This window comes from Cnephaeus nilssonii, assembly GCF_951640355.1.
Source record: "Cnephaeus nilssonii genome assembly, chromosome: 4".
Lineage (NCBI taxonomy): Eukaryota > Metazoa > Chordata > Mammalia > Chiroptera > Vespertilionidae > Cnephaeus > Cnephaeus nilssonii.
The window spans coordinates 38494380-38510589 of record NC_137075.1 but is presented as its reverse complement, the minus strand read 5'-3'; the positions used below and the strand labels follow the sequence as shown (position 1 = coordinate 38510589).

Genomic DNA, 16210 nt, shown 5'->3' with positions numbered 1-16210 from the left:
CATTTGTTAATAAGGTTCTATAACTTTCAAGTGTATATTTCTGTAATATATGATGTGTATATTGCATTGTGTGTCCATCACCCAAAGTCATATCTTTTTTTGTCACCATATATTTGACCCCCTTTACCTTTTACTACCACCCCTATCCTGTGGTAGCCACCATACTGTGTTGTCTGTGTCTATGAGGTTTTTGTTTGTATTCTTTGTTCATTTGTTGCTTTCTGTTTATATCCCACATATGAGTGAAATCATGGTTTTTGTCTTTTCCTGACTGACTTATTTGGCTTACCATGATATTCTTGAAATCCATCCATGTTGTCATAAATGGAAGTATTTTATCTTTCCTATGGAAGAGTAGTATTTACATATATATGTATCACTTTTTAAAAAAAATCCTCACCCTGGATATGTTTTTATTGATTTTAGAGAGAGAGGAAGGGAGGGAGGGAGGGAGGGAGGGGGAGAGAGAGAGAGAGAGAGAGAGAGAGAGAGAGAGAGAGAGAGAGAGAACCATCAATGTGTGAGGGAAACATCTATCTGTTTCCTTCCATACATGCCCAATTGGGGATTGAACTTGCAACTTAGGTATGTGCCCTGACCAGGAATCGAACCCACAACCTTTTTGGTATATGAAACAATGCTCCAACCAATTGAGCCATCCAGCCAGGGCTGTACCACATTTTCTTGTTTTTTTGTTTTTGTTAATCCTCACCTGAGGATATTTTTTCATTGATTTTTAGAGAGAGTGGAAGGGGGGTGGCAAGAGAGAGAAAGAAACATTGATGTGAGAAAGACACATCAATTGTTTGCCTCCTACATGTGCCCCAACTGGGCCAGGAATCGAACCTGTGGCCCTAGTACCTGCCCTTGATCGGGAATCAAACCCTTGATACTTCAGTGTGGGGCCAACACTCTAACCATCGAGCAACATGGGCCACACCATATTTTTAATCCAATCACCCATCAAAGGACACTTAAGTTTGAACACATAATTGTAATGCTTCTTTCTAGGGCTCTTTTTATTATTTATGTTTTCCACTATTTTGCTTTCTGTTATCACATTTTGAGGAAAATGATGGGATTATGAAAAATTTCAGTGGCAATAATATTTTATAGCTTTCCTAAACCAAAATATTTTGTGTAATTCTCAGTAAATTTAGGGTCTGAAAAAATGTTGTTTGATATAATAAACATTTTTATATTTTTAATAACAGGTCATTGAAGATATATATGAGAAAGAGATTGTCAAATCAAGGTAGGAATTAGTTTAATTTTCATTTATAGGGATTAAATGGGACTAACTTGGATCTTAACTTCTTAACAGAATGTGATCGTAATTAGAATTTTCTTTTTTTAATTTGGTCATCAGAGAAATGGTGACTAGAAAACTTTAATCTAGCTGCTTAAGTGTCATAAGGGTTTATTTTGTTTTTGAAGGAATGTGAGGGAGAGTAAGTATGAAAATTATTTATATCAATTCAACTAGTACTAACTTTCTTATTTTCTAATTAATCTTTTAAATGTTTATTTTAAAAAATTTAAAAGTAAAACATACATCATAGTTAAATGTAAAATAATAAAATATGTGTTTTATATATATAATAAAAATTTTTGAGCAATATACAGAAGGGGGTAAATATAAATAAATCTTCTTTCCTATCTCTTAACCTTCAGTTTATTTATTTGTCTGTATATATGTTCCAGTCTACTTCCACTCCAGATTTTTTTAAACAAGAAAAATTTCATATTCTACATACCTTTCAGTATCATGCCATAAAAACCCAACACCAAAAACAATGCATCTTGGGTATATCTCCATATCTGCACTTGTAGATATAAATCCCCAGTGCATATTTTAAAAGGATAGTTGACCAAATTTAAAATAGAAGCATCTATGTTGTGAATGTCACAAACCTTACAAAATCTCAGATTTGATATTTTTCATTTGTTGAGTTTTATGAGGTAAATTTTGCTAAATACTGTAAAGGCAAAACCATGGCAATGCCAAAATAAGAGACTGGTTATTTCGTTTCAATTGTTTGGTGAGCCTGCAGACATAGGCAGGACCAAAGACCATGTTAAAGAATTTTTGAGGAGTAAGGGAAGCCAGTGAAGAGTTGTAAGCACAATGGTAATATTTTTAAAGGAGAATTTAGAGGGGCTAAGAGGCAGGAAATTGGTTAGGGGAATATTATAGTAGTTAGGTTCAAGATAATGATGGCTTGGATTAGTGTGGAAAGTTGGGATGGAGAGAAGTTGCCAGTTTGGGAGAAAAGTGAGGAGATGGTTGATGGTTGGATGTGGTGAGTGAGGAAACAGGAGGAATCAGTGATGACTCCAAAGTTTTGGACTTAGCTTGCTAAGTGATTATTGGTGCCTGTTACTGACTTTTGTTATGGTTGGGGTGGGATTGGGTGTTGATCATTAGGTCCCTTTGGGAAGTGTTTAATTTTTGTTACTAATGAGCCATGCAGATGGAGATGGAGAATAAGCAGTTGGGTATCTAGGTGAAGAGCTCAGAAGAGAGGACTGGGGTTGAGCCCACTTTGTATCGACCACCTTTTCAATGCTAAGGATACACAGTGACTGTGGCAGTTGAAGTCTCAACTTATGAAGCTTACCTTCTAATTCTTGATATACAGATATATAATATCAACAGGTAGTAAATGCTATGGATTGAAATTAAGTGTGGTAAGAATTCAGTGACAAAGGCTGCTATTTTGGATTGAATGAGCAGGCAAAAATCTTCTAAAGATAGGAAATTTGAGCAGATATGTATAACATAATGACTTGTTGGTCGGAGGGTGGGTACGGATGAAATTGCCTGAGGAACTTAACTAAAGATGAACAGTAGATAAATTCAAGGATCCTTATTTCTTCTATGCTAAGGGTATATCAATCTGAAAATTATCTTGAGCTTTCAGAACTGGTTCTCTGCCTCTTTTCAGAACAGGCTTTCAATCCAGTGGATAGTAATTGTTTGTGTTTTTGTTTGTTTTATTTGGACCTTTGTTCCTCAAAGATAATTTTTGTATAACTAAAATCTGCCAATGATTTTTAAATTATATAGACTTTGGCTGCATTATTTTAAATTGCTGAAACAGGTAATCTTCATCAGTGGGGCTCACTTAGATTTACCATGGCACTTTGAACAGCCATATTCACATCTTCTACACATTTTTAAATATTTGAATACAAGTAAAATTATTGCATTCTGCCCCCAAGTCTCCAAGTTCAAAAAATTAAATGCACTTTTAAAACACATAAACTGTAGTGCACATTTAAAAATTTAAATGATTATTTTTTAGACCAGTGCCTTGTGGAAGCTCTGTTGCTGTGTTATGTGCTCATAGCATCTACATTATTGGGGAATGGCTAGCTGTTAGATTTATGAACTTGTTTGTAGTCTTTCAAAATAGGCAGTTTACAGACATAAGACACTCTTAGTATTATACATTAAGATTCCTGTAATATTCATTTTTGGCACATCTACCCTATGTCCCTAAGAACCATCTTGGCAGCCAGTACATTGGCAGTGTTCTATCTTGGTGCTTTTGCACAGTAAAAACCATGGAATTAGTCAGTTCTTAACATTCTTATGGTACAGTGATCATGTTTAGGACCTCAGAATTAGATCTTAAAACATCATATTGCCTGATTACCCCTGTAACATGGGGTATATTATACGATTCAATTTGCTATCCATTATCAAAGTTGGCAAGCTTGTCTTAACATATTTTTGTGTGATTTTACAGTATTAAAAATAATTGTTACTTCTTGAGTGCTTACTATCTGCCAGATTCTATTCTGAGCATCTTGCATATAGTAGCTTTTTTATACTTACATAACCCTGTGATAGTCACATTATTCTCACTTTATGAGTGAGGAAAAGGAGATACCGAGAGGTCAAGTAACGAGCCCAAGTCCTTTCCTAGTAGTAACAGGCAAAGCCAGGTATTAAATTCTTGTCTCTGACTCTATTCAGTACTCTGTTCTTAAATAGGACAGGGTTCACTGCCCTTTAGGATGCTGAACCATCATACTTTGCTATGATTATTAATCCTGTTAGGAATTTATCCAAGTGGTTTTTATACTGAAAAAAAAAAAAAAGGGTGAGTTGTAGAACAATTTACTTTGACAGTGTTTGTTTACATTTATTTTTATTTAAAATGTTTAAATCCCTTTACTATGAAATATAACAGGAAAGAGCATAAAACAGAAATGTATAACTTTCTGAATTATTATAATTCATAACCACCACCACCACGGCAAAAAAGAAAGAAAAATTGTCAGCATCCCAGAAGCTCTTGCATGCCCCTTTCCTTTACCATTTTAATATGTAAACTAGAGGCTCAGTGCACAAATTTGTGCACTGGTGGGGTCCGGCCAGCCCGGCCCCAATCGGGGTGGATTGGGGCTGGGCCTGTCGGGAGGAGGAGATGGTGAGAAGTTTGCCGGCCGGCCCATCTGGATCGGGGCCCGATCAGGGTCCCCAATCAGGGCCTGGAAAGGTGGGGGAAGGGTTCTCAGGTGATTGGCCGGCAAGCCCCGCCCCCAATTGGCGTTGGGGGGCCAATTGAGGGTGGGGCCCGCCATGGGGAGGGGCTGTGGGCGGTGGGCCAGCCAGCCCTGCCTCCGAATGGGGTGGGTAGGGGGTGCTGATTGGGGCCAGCGGCCTGGGGGAGCGGCCATGGGTGGTTGGCCAGCCGGTCCTGCCCCTGATCGGGGTGGGGGGGCCGATCTGGGGTAGGGCCAGGTGGGGAGAGGGGCTGCAGGAAATTGGCCGGCTATTTCCGCCCCCTATTGGGGTGGGGGGGGCGATCAGGGGTGGGGCTGGCCAGGGTGAGGGGCTGTGGCCAATCAGGATGGTGGGGGCCCATGGGGTGTGTGGCTGGATGGGGGAGGGGCGGCAGGAGGTTGGCTGGCAAGCCCCACCCCCTATTGAGGTGGGGGGTGTGACCAGTGGTGGGGCAGCCAGGAGAGGAGCTCCAGGAGGTTGGCCGCCCAGCCCCATTCCCTTTTGGGGTGGGAGGGTGCAATCAGGGGCTGGCCGGCCGTGGGGAGGGACTGCAGGCCTATTGTGGTGGGGCAGGCTGATCTGGGCACAGCTGGCCGGCGGGGGGTGGGGAAGGAAAGGGGTTGTTTGGCCAGCAGGCCCCACTCTTGATTGGGGTGGGAGAGTCCAATCAGAGGCAGGCTGGCAGGGGGGGAGCGACAGCGAGTTTGGCCACCAGCCCCACTTCCTGATTGGGCAGTTCGCTGGCCACAGTGGGCATCATAGCGACCAGTTGTTAGGTCATCATGGCCATTACGGTAGCTGCCTTTTTATATATATAGATATGCAAAATGAACTCTATAGTTTTGCTTGTTTTTGAGCTACAAATAAAGAGAATCACACAGTATGTAATCTTTTGTGCTTGGCTTCTTTTGCACACAATTATTGTTTTTTAATCATCTGTCTATACTAATAATAGATAAATATGCAAATTGACCATACATCTGTGATGCCACAGCCAAACAGGAGCGAGCATGCAAATTAACCCAACAAAGATGGCGGGCCTGTGGTCAGTGCACATGGGCGCAGCCGCCGAGCGGCCGGGGGCAGGGTGGGACGCCCACCCGCCCTCCGTGTAGCCAGGGTGATGGGGCAGGGGTCCCTGGGACCCCATCCCTTTCGAGCCTGTGGCCAGCGCGCGTGCACACCGGCGTAGAGCAGCCGGGGTCCCAGGGACACCACTGGAGTGTCCAGTTCTGTCAGCCTGGCCTGGGGGCGGCTGGAGTTCGCAGTCCTTTTGGTTTGTGCAGCCCCTGTACCGGAAGCAGAAGCCCAGAGCGCGGGGAGCACCAGGAATGCTGGGAATCATAGTTCTGGTGGCAGACGCTTGCAGGATCTTTTAGACACTAGAGCAAAGTGAGCCTGGAGCAAGTTACTGTTGTGGGTGGGGATGGAGGGAAAGCAAAGGTGAGAGACATAAGTTAAGTCAGAGTGTCGAGGAAAAATTAAAGGGAAGATATCCTGCAACTTCTAGAAAATCTCCACCAATGGAGCAAAGAAAAAAAAAAAGACCTCTATTATTCTGTGAGCACCAAACCAAACTGGGTTGGGGTCTCAGACAATTCGCTCATATGATTCACTCAATTCGCTCAGAAACTCCCAGATTGGAGAGGACTCCCCTAAGGGCTCCCAGATTGGAGAGGGTGCAGGTCGGGCTGAGGGAACCATCCCCCATGCACGAATCTTTGTGCACTGGGCCCCTAGTTTAACAATAAATCTGGAAGTAGGTAAACCAGAAATCTGTAATGTCGGGGGCCGTCTTATTCTTTAACAATATAGAATAAGACGGGCCCAGTGTTGGCTTTCCCTGTGTGGTTGCAAGGGGGCTTCCGCAGCTCCAGACCTCATGTTTTCACACAACCATAGCCCAAGAAAGGAAGCAGGGACAATTACAGCAGCAACAGAAGTTCCCTTTGCACACCCCTCTTTTCCTTATCAAATTTAATGAGCCAGTTAACAATAGAGTTAATGCACCCAATTTATTGTACATAATTACTCAACTTTAGGAGTATTTAATGAAATTCATGTTAAACTCTTGGCATAGAGACAGGCAGAAAACATGCTCTCAGTAAATATTGGTAACAAAAAAACATAACATCTCCAAATCCTTTAAATTACTTATATTTTTTATTGTTACTTTTAGCTTTTCATTCTTATCTTTAAATGTCTTCTGACATAATATCTAATCCAAGACCCATTTTATATCTTACTAGAGGCTCAGTGCATGAAATTCGTGCACGGGAGGGGGGGCGGTGTCCCTCAGCCCAGCCTGCACCCTCTTCAATCTGGGACCCCTTGAGGGATGTCCAACTGCCCTCTCACAATCCAGGACTGCTGGCTCCTAACTGCTCGCCTGCCTGCCTTCCTGATAACCTGCCTGCCAGCCTGATCACCCCCTAACCACTCCCCTGTCAGCCTGATTGATGCCTAACTGCTCCCCTGGCAGCCTATTTGCCCCTAACTGTCCTCCCCTGCAAGCCTGGTCACCCCCAACTGCCCTCCCCTGCTGGCCCCGTAACCCCTAACTGCCCTCCCTTGCCAGCCTGGTCGCCCCTAACTGTCCTCCTCTGCTGGCCTGGTTGCCCCTAACTGTCCTCCCCTACAGGCCTGGTCACCCCCAACTGCCCTCCCCTGCAGGCCTGGTCCCCCCCAACTGCCCTCTCCTGCTGGCCTGGTCCCCCCCAACTGCCCTCCCCTTACTTCCCTCCCCTGCCAGCCCGGTCACCCCTAACTGCCCTCCTCTGCCGGCCCGGTCACCCCTAACTACCCTCCCCTGTAGACCTGATTGCCCCCAACTGCCCTCCCTTGCAGGCCTGGTCCCTCCCAACTGCCCTCCCCTGCTGGCCTGATCGCCTACAACTACCCTCTCCTGCCATCCATCTTGTGACGGCCATCTTGTGCGTTGGAGTGACGGTCAATTTGCATATTACTCTTTTATTAGATAGGATATATAGATAATTCATTTAGTTTTTAAAGCCAGAGGCTATTATCCAGTGGCAGAGTCCTGGTCTGGCTACTTTGTTTCTAATATACAAAATGATAAAACTAAATTAGTGGACCTTTGGACCTGCCTGTGGAGAAATACCCTGAATTATAGCATGGTTTATTCATATAAAATGAAATACTTGTATTAAAAAATAATAAAGAGAGATAATTGATATTACCTTCACAATTTTATAATATTTTAGACTTAATGTTAAGACTACAAAGCATGTGAAAAGTCTGATTCCCAGACATGGTGATATATACATGTGTCTCTTGTTTTTATTTCAATATTAAATGAAAGAGTGTTGGTCATTTTTAAGAAATTGAAACATGCAAGCATTTGGCAATTTCAATCCAATATTATTAATATTAACGAACATTTGTGTTTTGATTAGAATTATTTGGCTGTGAATCTCTGTGTTATATCCTGGTATGTCATGGTGCTGATTGTGTTTCTTACATGGGAACTTGTTACTGTTCTTTGGCAGTTTTTAAAAATTAAACTACTCTGAAACAAAACACAAACCAAAAAATCTAAAAGCAAAATTAGCTTTTATCAGTGCATATCTATTAGTAAGTATGATTATTGTGATATGTGAATCAATTAAAACATCTAAAATACATCTACACTGATAAATCAGAAATGTTTATATTTTCTATTTAAATTTTTTTATTATTTATTTTTATAATTTTAGGTTTGCCATCAGAAAGATAATGCTCTTGGAATTTAGGTGAGTTAAAAGTCTTTACTTTGATGACGTTAAATATGACAGTATGATTTAACATTTAGATAAAATTTTTATACATTTCTGTGAGTGGTTAAGAAAATAATTCTAAATTTTTGAAGATTTGTATTGTGATTTGCTTACTTTGGAATATGTATATGATATCCTTTGTTTTCAAAGATGATGCTACATTGTCATTATAAATAGTATTTTGAATTGTTTCTCAATAATTAAGATAGTGTGTGCTGAGCAGTTTCTGAACTTTTACTTGGTTCCACTAGTCATCAGTGTAAGTAAATTGGAGTTCATTCTATAGCCATTTTTTCCCCTTCCAAGCTAAGTTGCTGTTACCAAGGCAGTCTTGTTCTGACCTAGCCACTTATAAATATTTCAGACTAAAGAGAATGTACAATTTTTAGATCGTGAAAGTAAATTAGGTTATATTTCAACCAGGTATGGCCTGTAGGCTGGAAATAAAAGCCAGAGTTGTTTATGATAGTAATAGTTACCATTTATTGAATACTTGTCTTGTACTAGGTAGGCACAATGTTAAATATTTTACATACAGAGCTCTCATAGCAACCTTGCAAATTCAGTATTATACTTTACATTTAATGGAGGAAGAACCTGAGATCAGAGAGATGAAGTAATTTGTTGAACATAATGCAGTCAAGTAATTGGCAGAGTTGGGATGCCAATGTCTGATGCCAAAGCTCATTTTTCTGTTTCTCTATGCTATCTTGAGGTTTAGTCTGCATCGGAGGTCAGAGTCTCTCTTTTGACAACTGTTAATACCTACACAACACTGATTTGATCCTCACAAACAAATGGCATGAAGTAGGTGTTCTTACCATTTTTACAGAGAGAAATTAAAGTTTATAGTTATGGATTAACTAGTAAGTTGACTACCTACTATAGCCTAAGAAATGTGTTGTTATTGAATACTTGATCTCATTTAAGTATTCAATGCTTAATTGGACCTGCCTTTGGAGAGATACCCTGTAACTACAGCATGGCTATTCATATAAAATGAAATACTTCTCTTAAAAAAAATAATAAAGAGAGATATCTGACATTCCCTCCACAACTTGGTAATATTTTAGACTTAATGTTAAGACTAGAAAGCATACTGAGGTTACTAAATAACCACAGTAAGATCATACTTATTTTATAGAGGGAAATACTGAGGCTAGGAATTGGACCCATCTGGCCCTTAGGTTAATAATGCCCTTTCCATCATATCATCTCTCAAGAAAACAGGAACAAATCAAGAGTATGCCGATATACAATTAGGATAAAACCAAAATTCTATGGTCCTGGCAAATATCAGATACCAAAGCACTGTAGGAACCGAAGGAGAAAGCAACAGAACAGATCGCAGGCACCAATGACAGTGAATGATTTTTAATAACTGAAAAACTGGTTACCTTTCAGGGACTTTTATATAATTTCTATGTGAGAATGCAAAGTGTGAACAGAGCAACTGTAGATCAACAAAGAAAGAGTAAAGATCTTAAAATCTTCTCAATAAAAAGACAGAGTACTCAAAGAGGAAGAAGGAAAATAGATTGAATGTAAAATTCTTAATTGTAATGATAGAGAAGATAATAGAGTAAGATTAGTAAACAGAAAAAAACCCCTATCAATCTAGAAAGAATTCTATAACCAGGTAAACTGTCATGAAATAAAGATATTTCAGACACATTAACAGACCATTGCTAACAGAAATTCTAATGGACATAATTTAGAAAGAAGGAATTTAAATATGTAAGAAAGGAATAAAATGATTCTTCATGCATTTTATTTATGAAAGAGCACTTTAGTTTCTAACTTGAAGCCTTGACCATTATTTTGAGTAAAATATTCCATATCAAGTTTCCTAGGTTCTCACATATTAAGCAAGAAGGATTGCTAAAGATAGACTCATGGAAATACCAATGTGAGCAAATCTTTGAAGCATAGAAGTAATAGAAAAGTTATAGTGCATTGCAGAATCTAAAACACTTAATTGTCTCTGTGTGTGTGTGTGCGCGCACATGCACACGCAGGTGTAAGTGATTAAAACGTTATGCATGTGGAATTATTTAAAGTAGGAACAACAAATCCTGCTTTTCAAAAATTAGTGCTTTAGAGCAGCGGTCGCCAACCGGAGGTCCGCGGTCCACTGGTGGTCCGTGAGGTCCAAAAGGTTGGCAACCGCTGCTTTAGAGTACAGCCCAGTACAGTAACTGATGCTTATAACTACTCTGCATAAGAAATGACTAAGTTATGTTTTGGGAATCAGAAATATGTATTTGATTAAGAATATTTTCACCAAGGTCTTAAAATAAGAATTTTGGTATCTTGAGGGGGAAATACCAGTTATCTTGAAAACTGACTTATGTTGAATACCTCGTAAATTAAATATTACAAAGACTCTTGATTGTTAAGTATCTTTCTTTTGAAGTCACTTGGTTCTGATAGGAGGCAGGGTTAATTCTCTATTACATTTCTCTCTGAAACTGCCCATCATATCATTTTGTTTTAAAACTGACGTTTGTCAGATATTTTTATTACTCTACAAAGAGCCGTAGGTAAAGGCAGACCTAATGTTCTCGTGGTGATAATTACATGTCAGTAACCTTTGATGTCTTCCTATTTGAAATATAACACTCTAATTCTCCAAAGCTGCATTTGCTATACATAAGTTTGTAGTAAGTAGTGACCTGTTTTACAAGTAAATTTGTGAAGGTTTCTCAAATTATAAATACAGAAATTCAAAATATTCTCAGAAAGTTGTAAATAATATGCTTTTCAGGTGAATGACATATTACAAATGTCAGTAACTAAAGAAATACCCTATGCCTTTTCACTCTTCACAGCCAATACCTTGAAAATTACCTCTGGATGAATTATTCCCCGGAAGTGTCCAGCAAGGCCTATTTAATGTCCATCTGTTGTATGGTGAATGAGAAATTCAGAGAAAATGTCCCTGCATGGGAGGTAACAGATTTAAGTTACTTCATACTGTGCTCACTTAAAGCCATTGCAAAGTAGCAGAACTTTTTACTGGTACTAAGTAATGTTTTCAGAACAGAATTTTACCCAATAATAAAGTAAATGTTGAGAGAAAGAATAGATATATTAAAAAATAATATTAGATTTCATTTGATTTCAATACTTTCTTCAAACTAATTTACTATTAATTAAAAAAATTATGAATGTGGAATTATTTTTCTGCTTTGTGCTTAAAAAAAAAGAATGACATGGATTATAAAGACTTTTACATCAGAGAAGTTTATATTAATTAGTGCAGATAGATAATGCTCAAGTGAGCTAATATTTTGCAGTGCCTTATTTCACAACTGTAGTTTCATGTGTATAAAATAGTGTTTCCAAAGTCAAGACAGACGTTTATACTGTAATTTCAGTTTTCTCTTTGTCTCTGATTTGGGATCCGTTTTACTGTTTTGAATCTTCTAATAGACTGACATTTTCTCTTTGTGCTTAATGTAATAGAGGCTTGTCAGTAGATGTTCAAAATCTAGGCGTCCTTTGGCCACCATAAAATGAGTTTCTTCCCTTTCAGTCATTCTTTTTTCAATGAAAAAAGGGATTGGATACTTGTCATCTCTTTTGAGGGTTGGTCTCCAAAGTGAAAAGGTGTTAGACTCTTTAAAATAAAAGTGTGGTTTCTTTTGTCAAATATTCATTAAGTGACTACCATTATGGCAGATTAGAGCCCAATGTAAAATATATATAGGCATTGTGTCTTATTGAGAGATCTTAGGGATTTCTTGAAGTTGCTTTAAACTACCTTAGGAAAGAAGAGGGGAAATCTTTTGAGTTAGAGAATGACCTGATCAGTTTGCATATTATAAAGACCACTTTGGTGATTTGAAATAGAGAAATGGCAGTGCAGGTTAAGAAAAGAGGTTACACAGAGATTTAGAGAGTAGAATTCATTGGACTTGATAATCACTGTAGCATTAGAGAAGGGTAATATTTTCAGTAACCTTCCAGGCTTGGTCAATTGGATATGAAAGATAATGCCATTTACCAAATAGGTAACAGAGGATTGAGGAATACTTTGGAGGGCACAAAATTGTTGAATTGAGTTTTGGATTTATCAAGTTTAAATTGCCCTTGGAATGTAAGGTATTACTACAGAGGAATGTAAGATTAGAACTAAAGTGAGAAATCTGGACAGAAGATGTGTATTTGAAATCATTAGCATTTGGTAGTGAGGTATTGGAGGGTAGAAGAAGAACGAAGCTAGAACTCTAGGTAACCACTGCCGCATAAGGGAAAAAGGGAAGAGCCTGTAGCACATTGAACAGGAGTTGAGGGTGGGAAGAGTCCTTTGGACTTGACAGTGTTGGGGGCTGCTGTGGGTGGAAGTTGTTTTAGAGAAGTGAATGAAAACAACTAGTGTGGACTGTACATTTGGAGCACTTGTCTGTGGAAGGAGAGAGATGTGGTAGAAACTAAATGGAGAGGTAGATCAAAGAGAGAATTGAATGTTTTTACATTATTCATACTTTTTAAAAAAAACATTACATGTTAAGAGTAAAGAGGGAATATAAAACAGGAGAGGGTGTCCTTGAGATTAATTAGAGTGGGAGCACTATAATTTTTGCTGAAGATGCTGTTTCTTTTGTTTAAATCAGAAGAATTAAACCACTTCAGATCCTTACTGAGACAATAAAGCCTAAGGTAGTTACAGGCATAATCCACAGAAGAAAAGATAAAGAAATTAAAGCCATTATTGTATTAGCCAAAGATTTCTGCAACTTTCAATAGTCCAGAAACCTATACTATTTGACTTGCTACCATCTATCTATATATATAAAACGCTAAGCACAGTCGACCTTTTGACTAGTCACTATGATGCGCACTGACCACCAAGGAGCAGACGCTCAACGCAGGAGCTGCCCCCTGGTGGTCAGTGTGCTCCCACAGTGGGAGCGCCTCTCAGCTGATCAATGGATGCCAGATGCAGGGCTCAGCGGCAGCAGGCGCAGCGGGGCTAGGATGAGTGGGAGGGGCGGGGCGCCCTCCCTGGCTTAGGCTCCTCCCTGGCCACCTGCAGCTTCGCACACTACTACATCTCTCGAAACCGGCAGTCTGACATCCTCCGAGGGGTCCTGAATTGTGAGAGGGCGCAGGCCAGGCTGAGGGACCCCACTGGTGCACAAATCTGTGCACTGGGCCTCTAATTAATTATAAGTAAGCAAATAATCTTTTGGTAATTATTTGTTTTTTTAAGTAGACTCCAAAAAGGTCTACCAGTGCTTGTTTAAGGAAGAAAAAGAGGTGAGCAAGCTATTTCAAAATGAATTTTTATTTTTTCTCTTCTCAGACTTTCAAGAAGAAGCCAGACCACTTCCCATTCTTTTTCAAGTGCATCTTGAAAGCAGCATTGGCTGAAACTGATGGTGAATTTTCACTCCATGAACAGACAGTCTTATTGCTTTTTCTTGATCACTGCTTCAATAGTTTGGTAATTTTACTTTATCTTTCGGAGAACTTGCAAATTTTTTTGTTCTTTTAAGTTGACTGTAGATGATATTACCTCTGTTGCAACTCTTCATTCACAGCAGTGGGCAATGAGGATAATGCTAGCAGCTTAATTTCAGCTACTTCTTAACCATTTTATAAGATGTTTGCTTTTTCATAGATTTGGACTTGCTCTTTTTTCTATTAGACTCTAAGAAAAATGATAATGAGAACTGAAATGCTCCAAAGTAGAGCAGCAGAGAGTCTGGTTAATAGGACCTTTGAGTGATGAGATCTGTGCTATAGCTACACACAAAAGCACCTTCGTTACTCTCACTCATACTTCACCGCAGGCTGGCAGGTCAGCAGGAGGCTTGTTTTGAGTTGACTGAGTAGGGGCACTTGTGGATGATCTTTGAAAATCTCTTGGGTTGTATATGATACATTTCTAACCCTTCATAAGATTATCTTGTAAAAAATTAAATATTTACAATAATTAATATTTTATTTGCGCTTCCCTCCTGTGGTTATCTGAATATATATGCCTATTTATTTAAAGATAAGTGCTTCTGAATTGATAGTGTACTTAGACCCCTGCAGGAGAATGCATGGGGTTGTTTCCTGTCCTGGAGACTGAATGTTGATAGAGGGATGGTTATTACCTTTTCCATGTACTGTCTCACATGGATCTTGTAAAGGCATAAAAAATAGATTTATAATGCCCCCTTTTAATGTCACCTTTACATCTTTAACATTTATTAAACCAAACAAAGCAAATATAAATAGTTGTGATTCCTTATAAAAAACTGAACAGAAATGAGATTTAATTAGTATTAGTTTGGTGCTATGTTTAATTAACTTAAAGCCAACTTATTGAAATGCTCTATGTTTTTTCAATTTATGGTCAGTTCTCATGATCTGAGGTAGTCATGTTCTTTAAAGTTGCTGTGAACACTGAATTAGCTAAACCTGAGCCATTGCTCCTCAGGGGAAATACAGGGTTAGGGTCAGCAAGCCTCTCTGGTCACATTTTCATCAACCAGTCACTACGTAACCTTGTTTTATATGTGTTTCTGTTTAAACACACCTTATGTAATATATATTGTTAACTCATTAATGTTGAATGCATTGCAAATGGCTCATGACTTACAACTGAACAAACCTGATATAACATACATATTTTCTCTGTAAGGCACGTCACAGCCTTCTTGAGCCTAGGAACACTAGACAACACTTCAACCATGTGGTTGGGGGCCATTTTAAATAGCAAAACCACACTAAAAAGGCACAACAATGTGAAGAAGTAGCACTAAATAGACCAGGTAAAGGACACTTTTTATAGAAGAGCTGAAATGAGAAGGCCGAGCTGGAAACATGCATGTTGGATAACTCACATCTTCACTGCTCTGTGCTGTTTGTAAGCGACTGTGAAAGTGGCAGTAGTATTGAATTTGGGGTTACAAATACATTTTTGTAAGTAGGTGAATTCAAAAATACAGAATGTGCAAATAATGAGGATTGACTGTATCTTTTAAAACAAAGTATTGAACTTCTTAATATTACAGTGTCATTAACTTAAAAGTATTAGTCGCATTCCCCTCCAACCCCCCCCCCCCCCCGAATTTAAAAAGATGGTATGCTGCATATGTAAAGACTTAGGTTAAAATGCTCATGTGTTTATAAACTTGTTTAATTCATGTATTAAACAGGAAGTAGACTTGATACGAAGTCAAGTACAGCAGCTTATCTCCCTCCCAATGTGGATGGGCTTACAGCCTGTAAGTATCTAAATTCGGAAATTTACTTGTATATATGTTATAAGTGCAACATGTGGTTTTAGACTATGTAGCTTTAATATGAATATAAAATGGTAGCTAAAAATCCCTTTTCCTGCTGAAAAAAATGTATCTAATTTACCATACATTAATTTTATCATAGGTTTAGTTTTTCAATTTTAAAGTTCTTATGTGTAAACCAATGTATATTTTACTTAATTTTAGTACTATAAGGTGAAATAAGATAATATCTATTGAGCTCATATAGAAGGGCCTTAATTTAGCAAAATACAGTTATTCTTTTTCTTTTTTTAGTATTTTTATTGAGTTCAGAGAGGAAGGGAGAAGGAGAGAGAGATAGAAACATCAATGTTGAGAGAGACATCAATCGGCTGCCTCCTGCACGTCCCACACGGGATCGAACCCAAAACCTGGGCATGTGCCCTTACCGGGAATCAAACCATGACCTCCTGGCTCAACTACTGAGCCATACCAGTCAGGCTATGGTTATTCTTATGTATGTCTTTGGATGAGACTCAATTCAGAGTTGAATTTTTATTTTCCTTGATTGGAATATATACATACAGCTGTAGGAGAAGGTCTAGATCATGTTTAATATCAATGACTTCTTTTGTTTTATCAGATCCTTATTAGAAATATATACTGATATCAAAGTCAAATTAACAGACCTT

General features: G+C 38.9%; 1 protein-coding gene across 1 annotated transcript in view; it reads left to right on the top strand.

Moving 5' to 3' along the window:
- Positions 1–16210, top strand: part of AQR (aquarius intron-binding spliceosomal factor) — a gene marked incomplete at its 3' end in the record, with an annotated part of 97481 nt that overhangs the window by 7460 nt on the left and 73811 nt on the right. The window contains exons 3-7 of the mRNA XM_079768749.1: positions 1215–1255; positions 8236–8271; positions 11127–11247; positions 13607–13747; positions 15453–15521. Coding sequence (XP_079624875.1) covers positions 1215–1255; positions 8236–8271; positions 11127–11247; positions 13607–13747; positions 15453–15521 — 408 coding nt within the window. The remainder of the gene's footprint in view (positions 1–1214; positions 1256–8235; positions 8272–11126; positions 11248–13606; positions 13748–15452; positions 15522–16210) is intronic.